The following is an 18,661-nucleotide window of genomic DNA, read 5'->3' as shown; positions in this document are numbered from 1 at the left end:
CGGAGCTGAGTCTACTCCGAACACCAGCCGGTTGTATTGATAGAGACCTTTATGAGTGTTAATCATAAGGTATTGTTTCGAAGCTTCTTCTACCTCCATTTGCAAGTACGCCTGGGCTAGATCAATTTTGGTGAAGCGTTTACCTCCAGATAGCGAGGCGAAAATATCCTCAATTCGTGGAAGCGGATATTGTACCGTGTGAAGGACTGGGTTCACTGTCACCTTAAAATTCCCACAGATGCAGAACTTCTTTGGTTCCCCAGGCGTATTACTCAACGACCTCTTCATTACAGGAATGATGGGTGTAGCCCACTCGCTCCAGTCCACTTTGGACAGTACTCCTGAACGTTCCAACCCTTCCAGCTCTGCTTCAAGAGCTGGTCTGATCGCATAAGGCACTGGTCTGGCCTTAAGAAACTTTGGGCTTGCATTTTCCTCTATTTTAATCGTTGCTGTTATGCCTTTTAGTGTTCCTAGTCCCTCCTGGAACACTTCTTTTGCATCAGTTAGCATTTTTGACAGCCGTCCAGGTGTGACGTCGTCATCCTTTTTGGCCTCAACCTTCAGTGCCTGTATGGAATACCAATCTAATTGTATCTTCCGGATCCATTCACGTCCTAGCAGTGGTGGTCCTCCATCTGGCAATACATATATATCCAGTTTAGGTATTTCCTGGCCTTTATATATCACTTTCACCCTTATTTTTCCTTTGGGGTAGACTTTTTGCCCCGTATAAGTCTTCAAGACAATCTCTGTAGCTTTCAAGGGTGTATGTGAAAATAGCCGCTTGTAGTCCCTTTGATTTATGACTGTTAGGGCTGATCCTGTGTCCAATTCCATTTTCACTTGGACTCCGTCTATCTTGAGTGTAACCCAGATAGTCTGGTGATCCTCCATTTCGGTTACCTTATGTAGTTTCAGACAACCCAGCTCCTTGCTTCTGGAGTCTGTGTCACTTTTCTGTTCGTCTGAACCACTGTCCATCACCTGGTGTACCTTTTTGTACTTCTCCTGTGGAGATTTCTTACTGTTGGTTTTCTTCCCAGACCTGCAGACTCTTGCTATGTGTCCTGCTTTCCCACACTGTCTGCACACTTGGTCCTTGAACCAACAATCTTTTTATTCGACGCCGCTCGGTCTTGAACCCGGCTGTTTCTTTCTGGTCATGTGTTGTTCTGCCGCAGCGATAGCACTTCCCTGTTCCATAGGACATTTCATTGGTGTCATATTCTTGCGGTCTCCGTTGTATCTCTGCAGCGCCCCTTGCGGCTGCTTCGTGTGATACTGCCATACTGAAAGCTTTGTCCAGCGTAAGATCCTTTTCTAATAGAAGCCGTTTCTGGGTTCCTTCACTTTATAGCCCACACACAAACCTGTCCCTTAACGTATCTGCTAGTCCCGCTCCAAACTGGCAGTGTTTCGATAGCTTGCGCAGTTCCGTTAGGTACTCAGCATTGCTTTCGTCTTTGTGTTGGTTCCTTTTATGGAACTTAAATCGTTCTGCTATCAGCAGCGGTGTGGTGTTTAAGTGGTCCTGTAGGATTTCTACTATGCTTTCGAAATTCTTGTTCACCGGCTTCTCTGGGGTTATTAGATTTCGCAGTAACCCATAAGTTTTTGCACCCATGGAATTTAACAAAACCAGTGCTTTATTAGCATCTGGCACTTCATTCGTCCTGCAGTACACCTCAATACGTTCCACATATGTCGCCCAATCTTCGACTTCATTGTCGAACGTAGCGATACTGCCACTCTTCGCATTCCCTGGGTGTGAGTTAACTGTCAAAAATGGCGCCTCCCGCGCTTCCCCTTCTTCTCCGCTGGCACAAAATGGCGTCTCCCGCGCTTTCCTTCCTTCCTGCGCTCGCCCTTCTTCTCCGCTGCGGCTTCTAAAAATGGCGTCTCCCGCGCTCTTCCTTCTTCTCCGCGGCTCAATGGCGTCTCCCGCGCTCTCCCTTCTTCTCCCCGCGGACCCTGTTCAGCCCGTGAGCCCTGGCTGTGCTCTGCGCGTTCTTCTTTTTTTTTTTATTCGACGCCGCTCGGTCTTGAACCCGGCTGTTTCTTTACCCTCTCTCTCTCCGGTTTGTTTGCTTTTTCTCGACGCCGCTCGGTGTTCAACCCCCAGCTGCGCCCTGCGCACTTCACCCTCTGTCTTACCCCGTCGACGCTGCTCGGCTTTCTCTCCGCCGTCGGTCGGCTCCAGCCGCCGCTGCTCGGGAAGGGTCTGCGCTGGACCTGTCGTCAGTCTCTTGCTGATCGTCGTGGCTGGGGAACCAAGCCCGGCTCTCCACAGCCTCCCCTGCGATGTTCACTCTCTGCCTGACGACTGGGCGGTTGCTCGTGGTTGACGCCCGTGTTCCTGGCCTCTACTTTTTATTTTTTTTGTTGCAGGTAGATTCGAATCGACACTCGTCGCCACTGTTAGATCCGTGACTCTGAGGATATACTATTATTCAATAATCACACGGATGCTGTCACTTAACAATAAACAGGTCTTTACTGGAGGAGGGTAGTCTCAAGACTGGGGGTACAGAGGCATGCGCAAAGCTTATATACAGGTATGGTCACTGCCGGTACTACAGTATACAGGAGCTGTAAAAGTAGTTCTGACTTAAAGGCACATACACTACACTTTCCACACCGAGTTGTTTGGCAAGCTCATTAGCTTTAGCTTTTAACAGACAGCCGTCAACTGCGATTTTCTGAGCTCTTTTGTGATTAAACCACCTAAGCAGCGTTTCATTAACAAAGGGTTTCATTAACAAAGTCTTGACAAAGGGTTCACCCGAAATGTTGACTCTATTTTCTCTCCACGGATGTTGCCTGGCCTGCTGAGTTTTTCCAGCATTTTCTGTTGTTATTTCAGCGTTTCATTAACATTGGCCATCTTACTTTCACGCTTCTGTTTCCTATCCCAGTTAGCATTGTTTTCAGTCCTTCAAGACCTCTGCTTTTCTTCTCAGAATTTTTTTAAAATTAGTTCCTGGGATGTGGACGTTGCTGGCAAGGCCAGCATTTATTTCCCATCCCTAATCACCCTTGAGAAAGTGGTGGTGAGCCGCCTTTTTGAACCGCTGCAGTCCATGTGGTGAAGGTACTCACTGTTAGGGAGGGAGTTCCAGGATTTTGACCCAGTGCTGATGAAGGATCGGCAATATATTTCCAAGTTAGGATGGTGTGTGACTTGGATGGGAACTTGGAGGTGGTGGTGTTCCCATGCACCTGCTGCCCTTGCCCTTCTAGGTGGTAGAGGTCACGGGTTTGGGAGGTGCTGTTGAAGAAGCCTTGGTGAGTTGCTGCAGTGCATCTTGTAGATGGTACACACTGTAGCCACGATGCGCTGGTGGTGGAGGGAGTGAATGCTTAAGGTGGTGGATGGGGTGCCAATCAAGCGGGCTGCTTTGTCCTGGATGGTGTTGAGCTTCTTGAGTGTTGTTGGAGCTGCACTCATCCAGGCAAGTGGAGAGTATTCTATCACACTCCTGACTTGTGCCTTGTAGATGGTGGAAAGGCTTTGGGGAGTCAGGAGGTGAGATACTCACCCAGAATACTCAGCCTCTGACCTGCTCTTGTGGCCACAGTATTTATAAGGCTGGTCCAGTTAAGTTTCTGGTGAATGGTGACCCCCCCAGAATGTTGATGGTGGGGCATTTGGTGATGGAATGCTGTTGAATGTCAAGGGGCAGTGGTTAGACACTCCCATGTTGGAGATAGTCATTGCCTGGCACTTCTATGATGCAAATGTTACTTGCCACTTATCAGCCCAAGCCTGAATGTCATCCAGGTCTTGCTGCATGCAGGCATGGACTCTTCATTATTTGAGGAGCTGTGAATGAAACTGAACACTGTGCAATCATCAGCGCACATCCTCACTTCTGACCGTATGATGGAGGGAAGGTCAATGATGAAGCAGCTGAAAATGGTTGGGTGTAGGACACTGCCCTGAGGAACTCCTGCAGCGATGTCCTGGGACTGAGATGACTGATCTCCAACAACCACAACCACCTTCCTTTGTGCTATGTATGACTCCAGCCTGTGGAAAGTTTTCTTTTTGGTTACCATTGACTTCAGTTTTACTAGGGTTTCTTGATGCTAGACTCGATCAAATGCTGCCTTGATGTGAAGGGCAGTCACTCTCACCTCACCTCTAGAATTTAGCTCTTTTGTCCATGTTAGGACCAAGGCTGCAATGAGGTCTGGAGCCAAGTGGTCGTGGCGGCACCCAAATTGAGCGTCAGTGAGCAAGTTATTGGTGAGTAACTGCTGCTTGAGAGCACTGTCGACGACACCTTCCATCACTTTGCTGATGATTGAGAGTAGACTGATGGGGCAGTAATTGGCTGAATTGGATTTGTCACGCTTTTTGTGGACAGGACATACCTGGGCAGTTTTCCACATTGTCGGGTAGATGCCAGTGTTGTAGCTGTACTAGAACAGCTTGGCTAGAGGCGTGGCTAGTTCTGGAGCACAAGTCTTCAGCACGACAGCCGGGATGTTGTCGGGGCCCATAGCCTTTTCTGTATCCAGTGCGCTCACCCGTTTCTTGATATCATGTGGAGTGAATCAAATTGGCTGAAGACTGGCTTCTGTGATGGTGGGGACCTCAGGAGTAGACAGATATGGATCATCCACTTGGCACTTCTGGCTGAAGATGGTTGCAAACGCTTCAGCCTTGTCTTTTGCACTCACGTGCTGAGCTCTGCCATCATTGAGGTTGGGGATATTCTAGAAACCTGAGATTCAGAAAGGCCGTGCTTCTATATGATAAATTTTTAATCCTTATTTCCTTCAAACTGTTCAAAATATCCACTTGCTCACAGAACAAGAAGTTATAGGCTGTTTGACATGAATCAACTGAGCGGCCTGCGGGTGGCGTTGTCCAGGGAGAGTATAAATACTCGGGCACGGGCCCAGCTTGCGCAGGACATTCTTAACAGGAACTAATGAAGGACACAGCTAGACCTCCATGTTGTAAAACAGTTGATTAAAGCTTTGTTTAACGCTTAGACCAAGTGCCTAGTAGTTTTCTTACATCACTGTTTTTGTTGCGCCATCTGGAAATTCGCCTTCCAGTCCTCCTTCACCCACACAACATTAACCAGATCAAACTGGTTCTTAGGCACACTGACCACCAAACCCAATGAGATTGAGAGGTGAAAGCCTCAAGTTCAAAGGTGACAAGTTTCATTAAAGCAGGATACCACACTTGCATATAGCAGGAAATGTAATAAATGGAACTGCAATAAAGTATACTCTTAACAATTTCAAGTATGGGGAAAAACATGTCTATATATGGTTGCATTTAAATGGGAATTGCACTTAAGTATATGCAAATAAATGGATACAACTCTATAAGGACACAGAACAAATGTAGGGTGAAGGGGCGTAACTTGGGATGGAACCTAGCTCCGCTGAGATTCTGCACAATCTAAATCATGACCAAAATTTCAGTTGGGGGAGTGGAGCGCACGGGTGAATCTTCCGCCCTTTCCTCCTGTGTAAGATGACAGCTTTGGGGGTATGTCTGCAGGCATTCTCAGGCTACTCTGGGAATTCCGACCATTACACCCTCCTAAGGTCCAGTACTGATTTAGTGCAATACCATGGAAAATTTATGATTCTAAATTTTAAGAACATAAGAACATAAGAAATAGGAGCAGGAGTAGGCCTTTCGGCTCTTGGAGCATGCTCTGCCATTCAATAAGATCATGGGTGATCTTCTACCTCAACTCCACCTTCCTGCACTATCCCATATCCCTTGCTTCCCTTAGTATCCAAAAATCTATCGATCTCTGTCTTGAATATACTCAACGACTGAGCATCCACAGCTCTCTGGGGTAGAGAATTCCAAAGATTCACAACCCTTTGAGTGAAGAAATTTCTCCTAATCTCAGTCCTAAATGGCCGACCCCTTATTCTGAGACTGTGACCCCTGGTTCTAGACTCTCCAGCCAGGGGAAACATCCTCCAAGCATCTACCCTGTCAAGCCCCTTAAGAATTTATATGTTTCAATGAGAGGACAAATAAAAAAGACTTAAAAGGCTGCTGAAAAGTGCAACACCTGAACATTACAGTAATTCTTTCAGTTAAAACCTCTTATTTATCCCATATTTATGAGATAGCTCCTTTAATATAATAGGAATTTCAGAAAAAAGGATATACTGTTAGTAATGTAATAAAACTATGGTTTTAAAAAGTCTTGAATTTTGTCTTTTGAAACCTAGACTTGCAACACTGGATGGGACTATGTCAGAGTCCCCCTAGTAAGGTGCCACAGCTAAATGCCTGGGACGATAGATGCCCGTGACAAACATACTAATTTATTTCTTTATTTTACAATTTTGATAAATTTATGCTTATTATTGTGAATTACGTCAATAGCGGGGAATCTTTTTTTTCTATTTTGCATATGGTCTTACTATCAAGCACTCTCAGGTCAAGTGTAGTTATAGACCGGTAAGCCTGACATCGGTAGTGGGGAAAATGCTAGAGTCCATTATAAAAGATGTAATAGCAGAGCACTTGGAAAGCAGTGACAGGATCGGACAAAGTCAACATGGATTTACAAAAGGTAATTCATGCTTGACTAATCTACTGGAATTTTTTGAGGATGTAACTGGTAAAATAGATAAGGGAGAACCAGTGGATGTGGTGTATTTGGACTTTCAGAAGGCTTTCGATAAGGTCCCGCATAAGAGGTTAGCGTGCAAAATTAAGGCACATGGGCCTAGAAATTCGCTATCGCCGCGCCAGGTCTTTAGCGCCCGAAAGTTAGCGCACGCCCGGATTCCCGTAGCGCCCGCCTGAAATTCAGTTGCAGCGCCCCAAGACGGAGGCGGGCGCTATTGCAGGGTTTGGCCGCCTCCGCTTGGGGCGCTGAAAGTCAATTTCAGGCGTCCAGCTGCCGCAGCACCACCCGATGCGGTGCGGCAGGCTGGGGTACTGCAGGCCTTCTCCTTCTCTTAAGGAGGAGCTGCCTGCAGCCGTGAGATCGCCGCTGGATTCCCCCGGCAAATGAGCCCGGCACCACGGAGAAGTGCCGGGCTCGCGGGGGTCAGAGACCAATGCCGCGGGGGGGGTGGTGTGGGAGTCCGGGGAGGAAGGTGCGGCCAAGCGGCCGCCGGGAAAGCGGCCGGCCGCACCTCCACCTTTACGCCCCGGCCTCTCGGAGCTGCAAGGCCCCGTTTTACAAACGCTCTTTGCGCCCGCTACGGGAGAGGCGGCGGCAACTGAATTTGGGCGTCGGGCCGGCATCGCGTTGGAACCGGGGCGCTGCGCACACCGATGACGTCATCGGTGCCGGCGCAGCGCTACCGGCTAACGCCACCATTTGCGCTACACTGAATTTCAGGCTACCAACAGCGCCGGCGCTAAAGACCTCTTTAGGCGCTAAGTGGGCGCTAACACCACTGAATTTCTAGGCCATGGGATTGGGGGCAAGGTATTGACTTCGATAGAGAACTGGTTGGCGGACAGAAAGCAAAGAGTTGGAATAAACGGGTCGTTTTCCGAGTGGCAGGCAGTGACTAGTGGGGTACCGCAAGGATCGGTCCTAGGACCCCAGCTGTTCACAATATATATTAATGATCTGGACGATGGAATTGGATGTAATATCTCCAAATTTGCAGACGACACAAAGCTGGGTGGGAGGGTATGCTGTGAGGAGGATGTCATGAAACTCCAGTACGATTTGGACAGGTTGGGTGATTGGGCAGAAACATGGCAAATGCACTATAATGTGGATAAATGTGAGGTTATCCACTTTGGTGGCAAAAACAGGAAGGCAGATTATTATTTGAATGGCAATAGATTGGGAGAAGAGGAAGTGCAACGAGACCTGGGTGTTCTTGTGCACCAGTCGCTGAAGGTAAGCATGCAGGTGCAGCAGGCGGTTAAGAAGGCAAATGGTATGTTGGCCTTCGTAGCAAGAGGGTTCGAGTACAAGAACAAGGATGTATTGCTGCAGCTGTACAGGGCCTTGGTGAGACCGCACCTTGAGTATTGCGTGCAGTTTTGGTCACCTTACCTGAGGAAGGACGTTCTTGCCATGGAGGGAGTGCAGCGAAGATTCACCAGGCTGATACCTGGGATGGCAGGAATGACGTACGAGGAGAGATTGTGTCAATTGGGCTTATACTCACTGGAGTTTAGAAGATTGAGAGGGGATCTCATCGAAACCTATAAAATTCTGTCAGGTCTGGACAGACTAGATGTTTCTGATGGCCGGGGAGTCCAGAACCAGGGGTCATAGTCTAAGGATAAGGGGTAAGCCATTTAGGACTGAAATGAGGAGGAATTTCTTCACCCAGAGAGTGGAGAACCTGTGGAATTCTCTGCCACAGAGGGCGGTGGAGGCCAGTTCATTAAATATATTCAAGAAAGAGTTGGATATATTTCTTGAGGTTAAAGGGATCAAGGGATATGGGGAGAAGGCAGGGACAGGGTACTGAATTTGGATGATCAGCCATGATCTCATTGAATGGCGGAGCAGGCTCGAAGGGCCGAATGGCCTACTCCTGCTCCTATCTTCTATGTCTATGTTTCTATGTAACTGTGCCCTAGTAATATGCCTTAACCTTGACCTCTACTGCAACCTCAGAAATGCCTTTCCGTCTTCACCAATGTGACATTTCTATTTCCCACACCAGCCATCCTTGTGACCTCTTTGAGTAAGACTGCCAATTAGTGTAGAATTATGTGGAGTGGTAGCCACTAGGAATTGGGTTGTGACCACCTAAGCTCATTTCATTTAGGACCTTTACAGCTGGTTAAGAGAGAAGATATTCATCCTTTAAGTCTGGGCCAGATTTTATTACGACTCCAGAGATGAAAGAGTTTGTGCTGACTCATTGCAGCGCCCAGTCCTCATGCAGATTAACTTTGTTCTTATCTACAGGTATATTCAGGCTGCAACATCCCCAAAGGACATCATCATACTGTTAGATATCAGTGGCAGTATGAAAGGTCTCAGAATGACGATAGCCAAACATACCATCAATACCATCCTGGACACATTGGGTGAAAATGATTTTGTCAATATTATTGCAGTAAGTAAGACAGGGAAGAAAATTTCAATGTCTCCTTCATAGGTTGAGGTTCTGTCTGCTTTGTGTATTTGCTGAACATGATATTTGTGCATTAGGATTTAGGTAATTGTTTTTTATGTAGAGTTATTAGAAATGAAGGACCTAGAAATTCGAGTGCGCCATGCTCACTTTTCAGGCATAAAACGGGCGCCTAAGAGCCCAATATAGTGGGCAGCATGCGTGTGTCTGTCCACGCTGGAAGCCTACTGCCCGTCATATTGGATCAGGTTCTCAGGGCATGCACCAAAAATCATTCAATAACACCACTGACATCATGCAGGTTTCTGGCTTCCTGGCAGCAGTCATGATTCATTCATCCAGCACCAGAACTTGGGGCATGATCTAAAGCTCTTGCAGATATTTTTCTCCTTCAGAAACGTTTCCTCTTTTCTGCAGCCAGAGGGCAGCTCCCTTTAAGAGGTGCAGACTGCTTTTAAGTGGCATCAGAAATGCCAGATTTCCTCCCCTCCCACTTTCCCGAACAGGCATGTCGCCAATAGGCAGTGTGGGTACTGCTGACGGCACACCTGTCCCATTATAATGAGGCCCAAGCACCAATTTCACGTTGTCTCTGCATCCACGTAAACAGGCGCTTGCACCACATGCATTGCCCGTTCACGTTCAGGCCATATGCTGTTGTCATAATAGGACTTGCCATATACCTCCCCACCACAATTTGCCCAATAGGAATGGGCCCAGGATAGTAATAGAGACTGAGAAATTATTCCTGTATTAACTAATTAACTTAAGGTATTCTACTTGTGGCAAATTACTAAAGCCAGATTTAACTGAGTAAGGTAGTGGGAAGAACATTGGCCTTGAATTTACTGGGTTTGGAGAAGGTGCAAGTCCATATTTGTGACTTTGTGGGACCAGGAACTTTGATTGGGCCTAAGGTGCACCAATTTGTGCCTCAGAAGCACGCTGGCATAAATTCCCACAAGTTTCAGGGTGCACTGAAGTAGTGCCTTGCTCTCAGTGGCAGCCATATGTAAATCATGGAATGAGGCTGACATCAACTGTCCTAAATTCTATGGCCTCCGCATTCCCATGCATCCTTGAGAATGTGCTCGACTATTTAAAAGGCACAGTTTTCCAAGACCTGCTCATTAAGGCAGAACTACTTGTTTAAAGGGAAACTGCTAAATTGAGATTGTGGAAACCTTTGGCTATATCTTGGTATTGACTACATATTTTGAAAAGAAAATCACTGTTATATTCAGGAAACCTTCCCCTATATTCTGCGTTATCTTTGGAGAATATTGTATTGACTAAGAAGGTAGTATCTGAAGGCTGCAAAATTGACTTCCTGATGGGAATCCCACTCTACATGATGTACATGCTGGATGAAGAGGAGCAACAGGAGGCTGTAAGGAAATGGTTTTCTATTTAAGAGGGCACTATTTTCATGAAAATGTGTGTTAAACTTTTCACTTTTCGTTTTGGGGAGAGAGAAGATCCTGAAAAGCTGCTATCATCTTCATCTTGAGGGTAACATACACAAGTATCTATTTCAGTGCAATTTACATAAATCCATCATATATTTGTAAACAGACCCTGAAAATTCTGGCAAAATCTTTTTCATGAAGTTATGCCCCTTTAATGAATAATGGGTGATGATAAATACTGCACAGAGAAGCTGAGGTTGGGCTGGATGATTTGAAGGATGAACCTGCTGGTTGCGTCCTTCATTTGGCATCCCCCATCTTCAATTCCCAATGCTGCCATCCATTATTACTGACCGATTCCAGTTTATCTTTCTGTTTGATTCACTGTCATAATTCTCTGGTTCTTTGGAAATTTCCCCATGGGCTCAAAGAGAAGTAGAGATCTCATCAGACCTGCGGATGTGCTGGAGAGAGGTGGATGGAAGGGCGGCAGAGCTTAATTTCAGTGTCCGAATGAGTATACTGCTTGATCAACTCTGTCTGGTCCATCAATTGAATATTGCATAGCCAATGAAAAAGCAGTATTTACGAAGAGTGTAATTGAATGATAGGTACAAGATGTACCCTCTCCAAAGCACTTGTGATATTGATCTCCTATAGAACTTACTTATTGAAGCACTCATGTTATTCATTCCAACATCACTTCATAGGACCACCACTGAACCCCACCCTATCCACCTTCTACTCGGAATGGGTAATACAGTACTGGGAAGCCACTCAATAGTGAATGACCACAGTGTGAATGTTTATCTAATAGTGAGTTTTATTCTGTACTTCCTCTAGTACAATGATTACGTTCACTATGTTGAGCCCTGCTTCAAAGGAACACTGGTACAGGCTGACAGGGACAACCGAGAGGTGAGTGTCAAGGGTTTTTCCCAGTTCTGTTAAGAAAATTGTGAATTGTCGCAAGTGTTGAAAACCCTTGTTGGACCATTTCATGCAACAATTGCTAAAACATTGTTTGTGGAATAATTCAAGGGGACTTAGACAGGCTGGTGGAATGGGCAGACGCATGACAGATGAGATTCAATGCAGAAAAGAGTGAGGTGATGTATTTTGGTAGGAAGAATGAGGAGAGACAATGCTAAATACTGTAATACAATTTTAAAGGGCGTGCAAGAAGAGAGAGACCTGGGTGTGTTTGTGCATAAATCTTTGAAGATGACAGGACTGGTTAACAAAGCAGTTAATAAAGCGTAGGCTTTATAAATAGAGGCGTTATAAAAGCCAGGAAGTTATGCTAAACCTATATAAAACACTAGTTCGGCCCCAGCTGGAGTATTGTGTCCAATTCTGGGCACCATGCTTCAGGAAGGACATGAAGGTTTTGGAGAGGCTACAGAAGAGATTTGATAGAGGTGTTTAAAATCATGAAGGGTTTAGATAAAGTAAATAAAGAGAAACTGTTTCCAATCACTGAAGGGTCGATAACAAGAGGGCACAGATTTAAGGTGATTGGCAAAAGAACCAGAGGTGACATGAGGAAAAGGTTTTTTATGCAATGTGTGGTTAGGATTTGGAATGTACTGCCTGATAGGGTTGTGGAAACAGATTCAATAGTAGCTAGATAAATACTTGAAGGAGAAAAAATTGCAGGGATATGGGGAAAGAGCGGGGGAGTGGGATGAACTGGATTGCCTTTCGAAAGAGCCGGATGGACCGAATGGCCTCCTTCTGTGCTGCACTATTCCATGATTCTATAATGAATACTTGTGAGTGAGTTGCAAGCTGGAATCTAATTCAGGGCTGGTGGGGCAAAAGTGCTGTTCTGATGGTTTACGTATAGAATAATGGATATCCAGAATAAAGATACAAGCTTGAATCTCACCAAAGTATTTGGGTGGTTTATATATAGAATAATGGATTCTGAATTGCGTTACAGGCTTGACATTTTTTTGGGTGGTTTACATATAGAATAACGCCTACCTAGAAGAGAGTTGCATATTGTAATCTAATTGAGGGTTCAGATAACATCATGGTGTATCGTGGTAAGTTCCAAGAATGAAAGATAATTTATAACTATCATATGAGCCAAGGATTAGATCACTGCCTTGAAATCACTCTCTGAATATAATACATGCATAACATGTTAATTTACTTAGGATCTTATTCCTGTTTTGGGGCAGCTTTTGTGCTGCCAGTGTCTGGCAGTCCAGATGGCTGCTGTCTGTGTGCACAATCTCATTGATGCCTGATGGCATTCACACAGGAGGATTTGTATTATGATGGGTTTACTGAGAAATAATCTGCAGTAGATTGCCAGGAATTCTATGCCTAACAAATTTTTATTAAGAATTATTTGCAATTATTTGTTTACATCTCTTTTGAAGAATTTCTATGTTCTTTTAGCTTATATGATTATCTTTTAATTTATTCTGCAACCTGTGTGAACATTTAGGCCTAAAAATTTGGTTGCTTTGCACCTCACATTAGCACCCTAAAAGGGCGCTAACGGGGCGCAAAGCAACTAGCACCTGGGCGCGGCGCCGCCAACACCTCCCGCAAAATTCAGTGGGAAGTTAGTAGCGGCGGTAACCGCTGCGCCACTGGCGATGACGTCATCGCCGTGTGCAGCGTCCTGGCGGTGATCTTCCGTAGCGCCCCCTGACTTACCGCCGGACGCTATGTCCGACAGGGTTAGGGGGGCCTACCTGCGGCCGGGGCGGCTCTAATTAAAGGGGAGGTGCCGGGCGGCCATTTTTGTTGCTGGCCGCCTGCCAGCACCTGCCCCCTATTCCGTCCCTGACCTCCTCTGCAGCCCCCCTGCTGAGTGCCGGCTGTGCTCCGTGAGCCCGGCACTTCTCTTGAGTGCCGGGCTCTTTTGCCGGTACTCCAATCCCTGATGGCCCAGCTGGGCCCCGGGTCGCGCTGTGCTAGGTCCCTCCCATTTAAGAAGGGGAGGAAGGCCTGCAGTACCGCGGCGTGACGTGCCACTGAGCATGGCGCTGCGGCATGTAGTGCCGCGGTATTCACTCGCAGCACCTCAAGAAGGAGGCAGGGGTGCTTCCAGTAGCACCCCGCTTCTCTCTTGGGGTGCTACCAGGGAAATTAGGCCGCGGGGGTGCTAATTTTTCGGCATGCTAAAAGTAGCGCCCCGGCGAAGTTAGCGCCCCAAAGAGGGCGCAACTCAATTTTTCCCCCTTATTTTTTCCTCCTCTTAACTTTCTGATGGATCCCAATATAATTATCTATGGCCAGCTAGATTAAATCCCACCCCAACAGGGCTGATGGTCTTTTGTTTCAAGTCATTCTGTACTCTATATAAACAATTAATACAAATAAAAAAGAACATGAAATAGGCAAACAGTAATTGAACAAGAGAAACATAGAAACATAGAAGATAGGAGCAGGAGTAGGCCATTCGACCCCTCGAGCCTGTTCCGCCATTTAATGAGATCATGGCTGATCATCCAAATTCAGTACCCTGTCCCTGCTTTCTCCCCATATCCCTTGATCCCTTTAGCCTTCTGAAATACATGTAACTCCTTCTTGAATATATTTAATGAATTGACCTCAACTGCCTTCTGTGGTAGAGAATTCCACAGGTTCACCACTCTCTGGGTGAAGAAATTCCTCCTCATCTCAGTCCTAAATGGCTTACCCCTTATCCTTAGACTGTGACCCCTGGTTCTGGATGCCCCCATCATCGGGAACATCCTTCCTGCATCTAGTCTGTCTTATCCTGTTAGAATTTTATAAGTTTCAATGAGATCCCCTCTCATTCTTCTAAACTCTAGTGAATATAAGCCTAATCGATCCAATCTCTCTTCTTACGTCATTCCTGCCATCCCAAGTATCAGTCTGGTGAACCTTCGCTGCACTCTCTCCATGGCAAGAACATCCTTCCTCAGATAAGGCGACCAAAACTGCACACAATACTCAAAGTGTGGTCTCACCAAGGCCCTGTACAACTGCAGCAAGACATCCTTGCCCCTGTACTCGAATCCTCTTGCTATGAAGGCCAACATACCATTTGCCTTCTTAACTGCCTGCTGCACCTGCATGCTTACCTTCAGCGACTGATGCACAAGGACACCCAGGTCTCGTTGCACTTCCCTTTTCCCAATCTATTGCCATTCAGATAATAATCTGTCTTCCTGTTTTTGCCACCGAAGTGGATAACCTCACATTTATCCACATTATACTGCATTTGCCATGCATCTGCCCAATCACCCAACCTGTCCAAATCATGCTGGCGTTTCTCTGCATCCTCCTCACAGCACACACGCCCACCCAGCTTTGTGTCATCTTCAAACTTGGAGATATTACATCTAGTTCCCTTGTCTAGATCATTTATATATACTGTGAATAGCTGGGGTCCTAGGACCGATCCCTGCGGTACCCCACTAGTCACTGTCTGCCACTCAGAAAAAGACCCGTTTATTCCAACTCTTTGCTTCCTGCCTGCCAACCAGTCTTGCATTTTCCCCACTACTGATGTCAGGCAACAATAGGAGGCCTTCAAAGAGGAGATGGTTTGCGTACAAAGTAGACACATGCCCATGAGGGGAAGAGGAAGAGCATCCAAAGATAGAGCTCCCTGGATGACTGAAGATATAGAGGTTAAAATGAGACAATAAAAGGAGGCTTATGACAAATGTAAGGTTGATAATACAGCAGAGAACCAAGCTGAATACAGAAACTACAGAGGAGATCTAAAAAAGGAATAAGGGGCAAAGAGAGAGTTTGAGAATAGATTAGCGGCTGACATAAAAGGGAACCCAAAAGTCTTCTATAAACACATGGGTAATCAAAGGAAGGGTGGGGCTGAATAGGGACTAAAAATGAGATCTTGTGGAGGCAGAGGGCATGGCTAAAGTACTAAATGCATCTGTCTTCACTAGAGAAGCAGATGCTGCCACTGTAGCAGTAAAGGAGGAGGCAGTAGTGATATTGGATAGGATAAAAATAGATAAAGAGATACTTAAAAGGTTGGCAGTCCTCAAAGTAGAAAAGTCACCCGGTCTGAATGGGAGCTTCCTAGGTTACTGAGGTAGGTAAGAGTGGAAATTACGGAGGCTCTGGGCACAATCTTCCAATCCTTCTTGGATATGGAGGTGGTGCCAGAGGAGTGGAGGATTGCAAATGTTACACCCCTGTTTAAAAAAGGGGAGAGGGATAAACCTGCAACTACAGGCGAGTCAGCCTAACATTGGTGGTGGGAAACTTTTAGAGACAATAATACGGGACAAAATTAATTGGCATTTGGAAAAGTATGGGCTAATAAATGAATGTCAGCATGGATTTGTTAAAGGCAAATCATGTTTGACTAGCTTGATCGAGTTCTTTGATTAAGTAACTGAGACGGTTAATGAGGGTAGTGCGGTTGATGTGTATATGAACTTTCAAAAGGCGTTTGATAAAGTATCGCATAATAGACTTGTTAGCAAAATTAAAACCAATGGGATTAAAGGGACAGTGGTAGCATGGATACAAAATTGGCAAAGGGACAGAAAGCAGAAAGTAGTAGTGAACGGTTGTTTTTCAGACTGGAGGGAGGTATACAGTGATGTTCCCCAGGGGTTGGTATTAGGATCACTGCTCTTTTTTATATATATTAATGAGCTGGCCTTGGGTATAGGGGGCATAATTTCAAAGTTTGTAAATGCCATGAAACTTAGAAATGCAGTAGGAGGATAGTAACAGACTTCAGGAGGACAGAGACAGACTGGTGAAATGGGAAGACAACTGGCAGATTAAATTTAATGCAGAGAAGTGTGAAGTGCTACATTTTGGTTGGAAGAATGAGGAGAGGCAATATTAACTAAATGCACTGCCTGAAAGGGTGGTGGAAGCAGATTCAATAGTTACATTTAGAAGAGAATTGGATAAATACTTGAAGAGAAGACATTTACCGGGCTATGGGGAAAGAGCAGGGGCGTGGGACTAATTGGACAGCTCTACCAAAGAGCTGGCACGGGCATGATAGGCTGAATGGCCTCCTTCTGTGCTGTATCATTCTGCAATTCTATGTGTATGAATACACTGAATATCACCTCAACCCGTAGCCATAATACATCCTGATCTATCATGCTCCTTTCTATAAATTACTCTTGAATACATCATGCTTCTCTCTACTCAGACATAAGTGTATAAACACTCCAGTGAAGTACTGTACTAAGGAAAGTACTGTTGTCAGAATTGCCATTCTTTAAATGAAGCATTAAACTGAGATCCCAGCTGCCTGTTCCATTGGTTTAGGTGGATGTTCAAGGCACTAGGACATAATTGGAGGAGGCAAGTTGGAAACCCACACCAGGATCTGAGCACATAATCTATTACCTCACTGTTGTTTGTGGGATGTTGCAAGCATATTTGAAGAAGAACAGGAAGTCTGCCCCAGTGTTTGACCAACATCTGGTCATCCATTTCATTGCTGTTTTAGAGATCTTTCTGTGCACAAAATAGCTGTTGTATTTTTCTATAGAACAACACTTACTAAACTTCAAAATTATATGCAGAGTACATTGAGGTATTTTCTGAGAAATGTTATTAAAATGTAAATTTTTTTTTCTATAAAACACACTTTACTATGCCATGCTCCTCAATGTACAATACTCCCTAATGTACAATACTTCTGACTATATAAAATTCTAAGACACAGCAGCCTAGAAATTAGATAACAATCCGAATCGAGGTGTGTGGGGTGGGGGGGGGGGGAGGGGGCGAGGGGGGGAGCATGTGGAGCGATGCCGATTCAGTGCACACATAATGCACATAGTGTCCCATGTATCCCAAGTGCCCCTGGGGTCACGTAGGCTGGCTCAACCAATAAAAGAAGGGAATCCCCATTCATACTTATGGGAGTTGCGTACATACAGAATACCCATAAGTATGAATGGGGATCACTTAAAAAGTACACGAACACATTGAAATAAAAAATAACATTACCAGAGAGAAATTCGATGGCGCCCCCTTTGGGGCGCTAACTTCGCCAGGCACCTGCAGCGTAAATTCAGTGGTAGCGCCCCAAGCAGGAGGCGGGGCGCTACTGGAAGCGCTCCACCTCCTTCCTGGGGCGCTACAACTGAATATTGTGGTGCTACGTGCAACAGCACTACGCGCGTCGGCACGTAGCGCTGCAGTGTTGCAGGCCTCCCTCCCCTGATTAAAGGTTCTGGGGGAGGTGGGACCAGTACAAACTGGACGGTTTGCACCTGGGCAGGACCAGGACCAATGTCCTAGGGGGAGTGTTTGCTAGTGCTGTGGGGGAGGGTTTAAACTAAAATGGCAGGGGGTTGGGAACCTGTGCAGGCTACAGAGGATAGGCAAACAAGGATAGAAACAAAAGACAGGAAGGAGAATAGCAAAAGTGGCAGTCAGAGAAATCAAGGGCTAGATTTTCAGTTGATAGCGCCAGCAGTTAGCGCCTTAAGAGAAGTGATTTTCGGGTGCTATGCGTGTAGCGCCCGTGCGCAGCGCAGTTTGCGCCCCGCCCCAAATTAAGTTGCCCGTTAGCGCCGGTGCAAAGTTTAGCACCCGCCCGGATGCGCGCGCAGAAAATGACGTCACATCTTCGTGCAACGCCCTTTGTGCGCCCCGATTCCAAACTTCAGTCGGACCGCCCCATTGTGCGGCTGGCGGCCGGAGCGTTTGTAAAAAGGAACGCAACACAACCAGCGCGGGCCCCGGGGGGCGCAAATTAAAGGGGACGTGCTCTCCAGTATAAAGGCCAGCCTTTTTTCAGAAAACACTCTTGTGCAACGCATTTCTGGAGACACAACAAGGAGGATAGCTAACTGGTTTCAAGCAGCAAGAGCTCAGGTATTTTTGGACTCAGGCCAGAGCGCTGCAAGTGGCCTTTTGGAAATTTGAGTGTTTGCCAGGATTTGATGGGGGTTGCATGGGGTGCCAACGCGGAGCTGCAGCTCCATGTCCGTAGGGCTCGCAGACGCATTGTGAGAGGGGCAGCCCTGGCTAGAGGCAGAGGGGGCTACAGGCGTCGGCCACGTAGGCCTTACCCAGTCAGGCTATACCGCCAGCAGCGCTCCTACCTAAACATGAGTGCCGCGCGATGTGTTAAAAGGCTCCGATTCCGAAAGGAGGTGATTGCAGAGATCTGCCACCTGCTTCGCCGAGATCTGCGGCCAAAGCTCAGGTGCAGGACGTCTCTGTCGGTGGAA

At 46.3% G+C, this 18,661-nt stretch overlaps 1 protein-coding gene across 14 annotated transcripts in view; it reads left to right on the top strand.

The window, feature by feature from the left end:
* The window catches only part of LOC147106116 (voltage-dependent calcium channel subunit alpha-2/delta-4-like), an 888,222-nt gene that overhangs the window by 187,008 nt on the left and 682,553 nt on the right, over positions 1 to 18,661 (top strand). For all 14 annotated transcript variants that reach the window (XR_015081361.1, XR_015081362.1, XR_015081363.1 and 11 more), the window contains 2 exons: positions 8,898 to 9,048; positions 11,319 to 11,393. Coding sequence is in view for 11 of the 14 variants with exons in the window: in XM_086008903.1 (XP_085865029.1) it covers positions 8,898 to 9,048; positions 11,319 to 11,393 (226 nt within the window). In the remaining 3 variants the exon portion in view is untranslated. The remainder of the gene's footprint in view (positions 1 to 8,897; positions 9,049 to 11,318; positions 11,394 to 18,661) is intronic.

This window comes from Somniosus microcephalus, chromosome 16, assembly GCF_052327205.1.
Source record: "Somniosus microcephalus isolate GS21.2 chromosome 16, FLI_Smic_1.0, whole genome shotgun sequence".
Taxonomy (NCBI): Eukaryota; Metazoa; Chordata; class Chondrichthyes; order Squaliformes; family Somniosidae; genus Somniosus; species Somniosus microcephalus.
The sequence above is the reverse complement of the archived record's forward strand: the minus strand, read 5'-3'. Positions and strand labels throughout refer to the sequence as shown.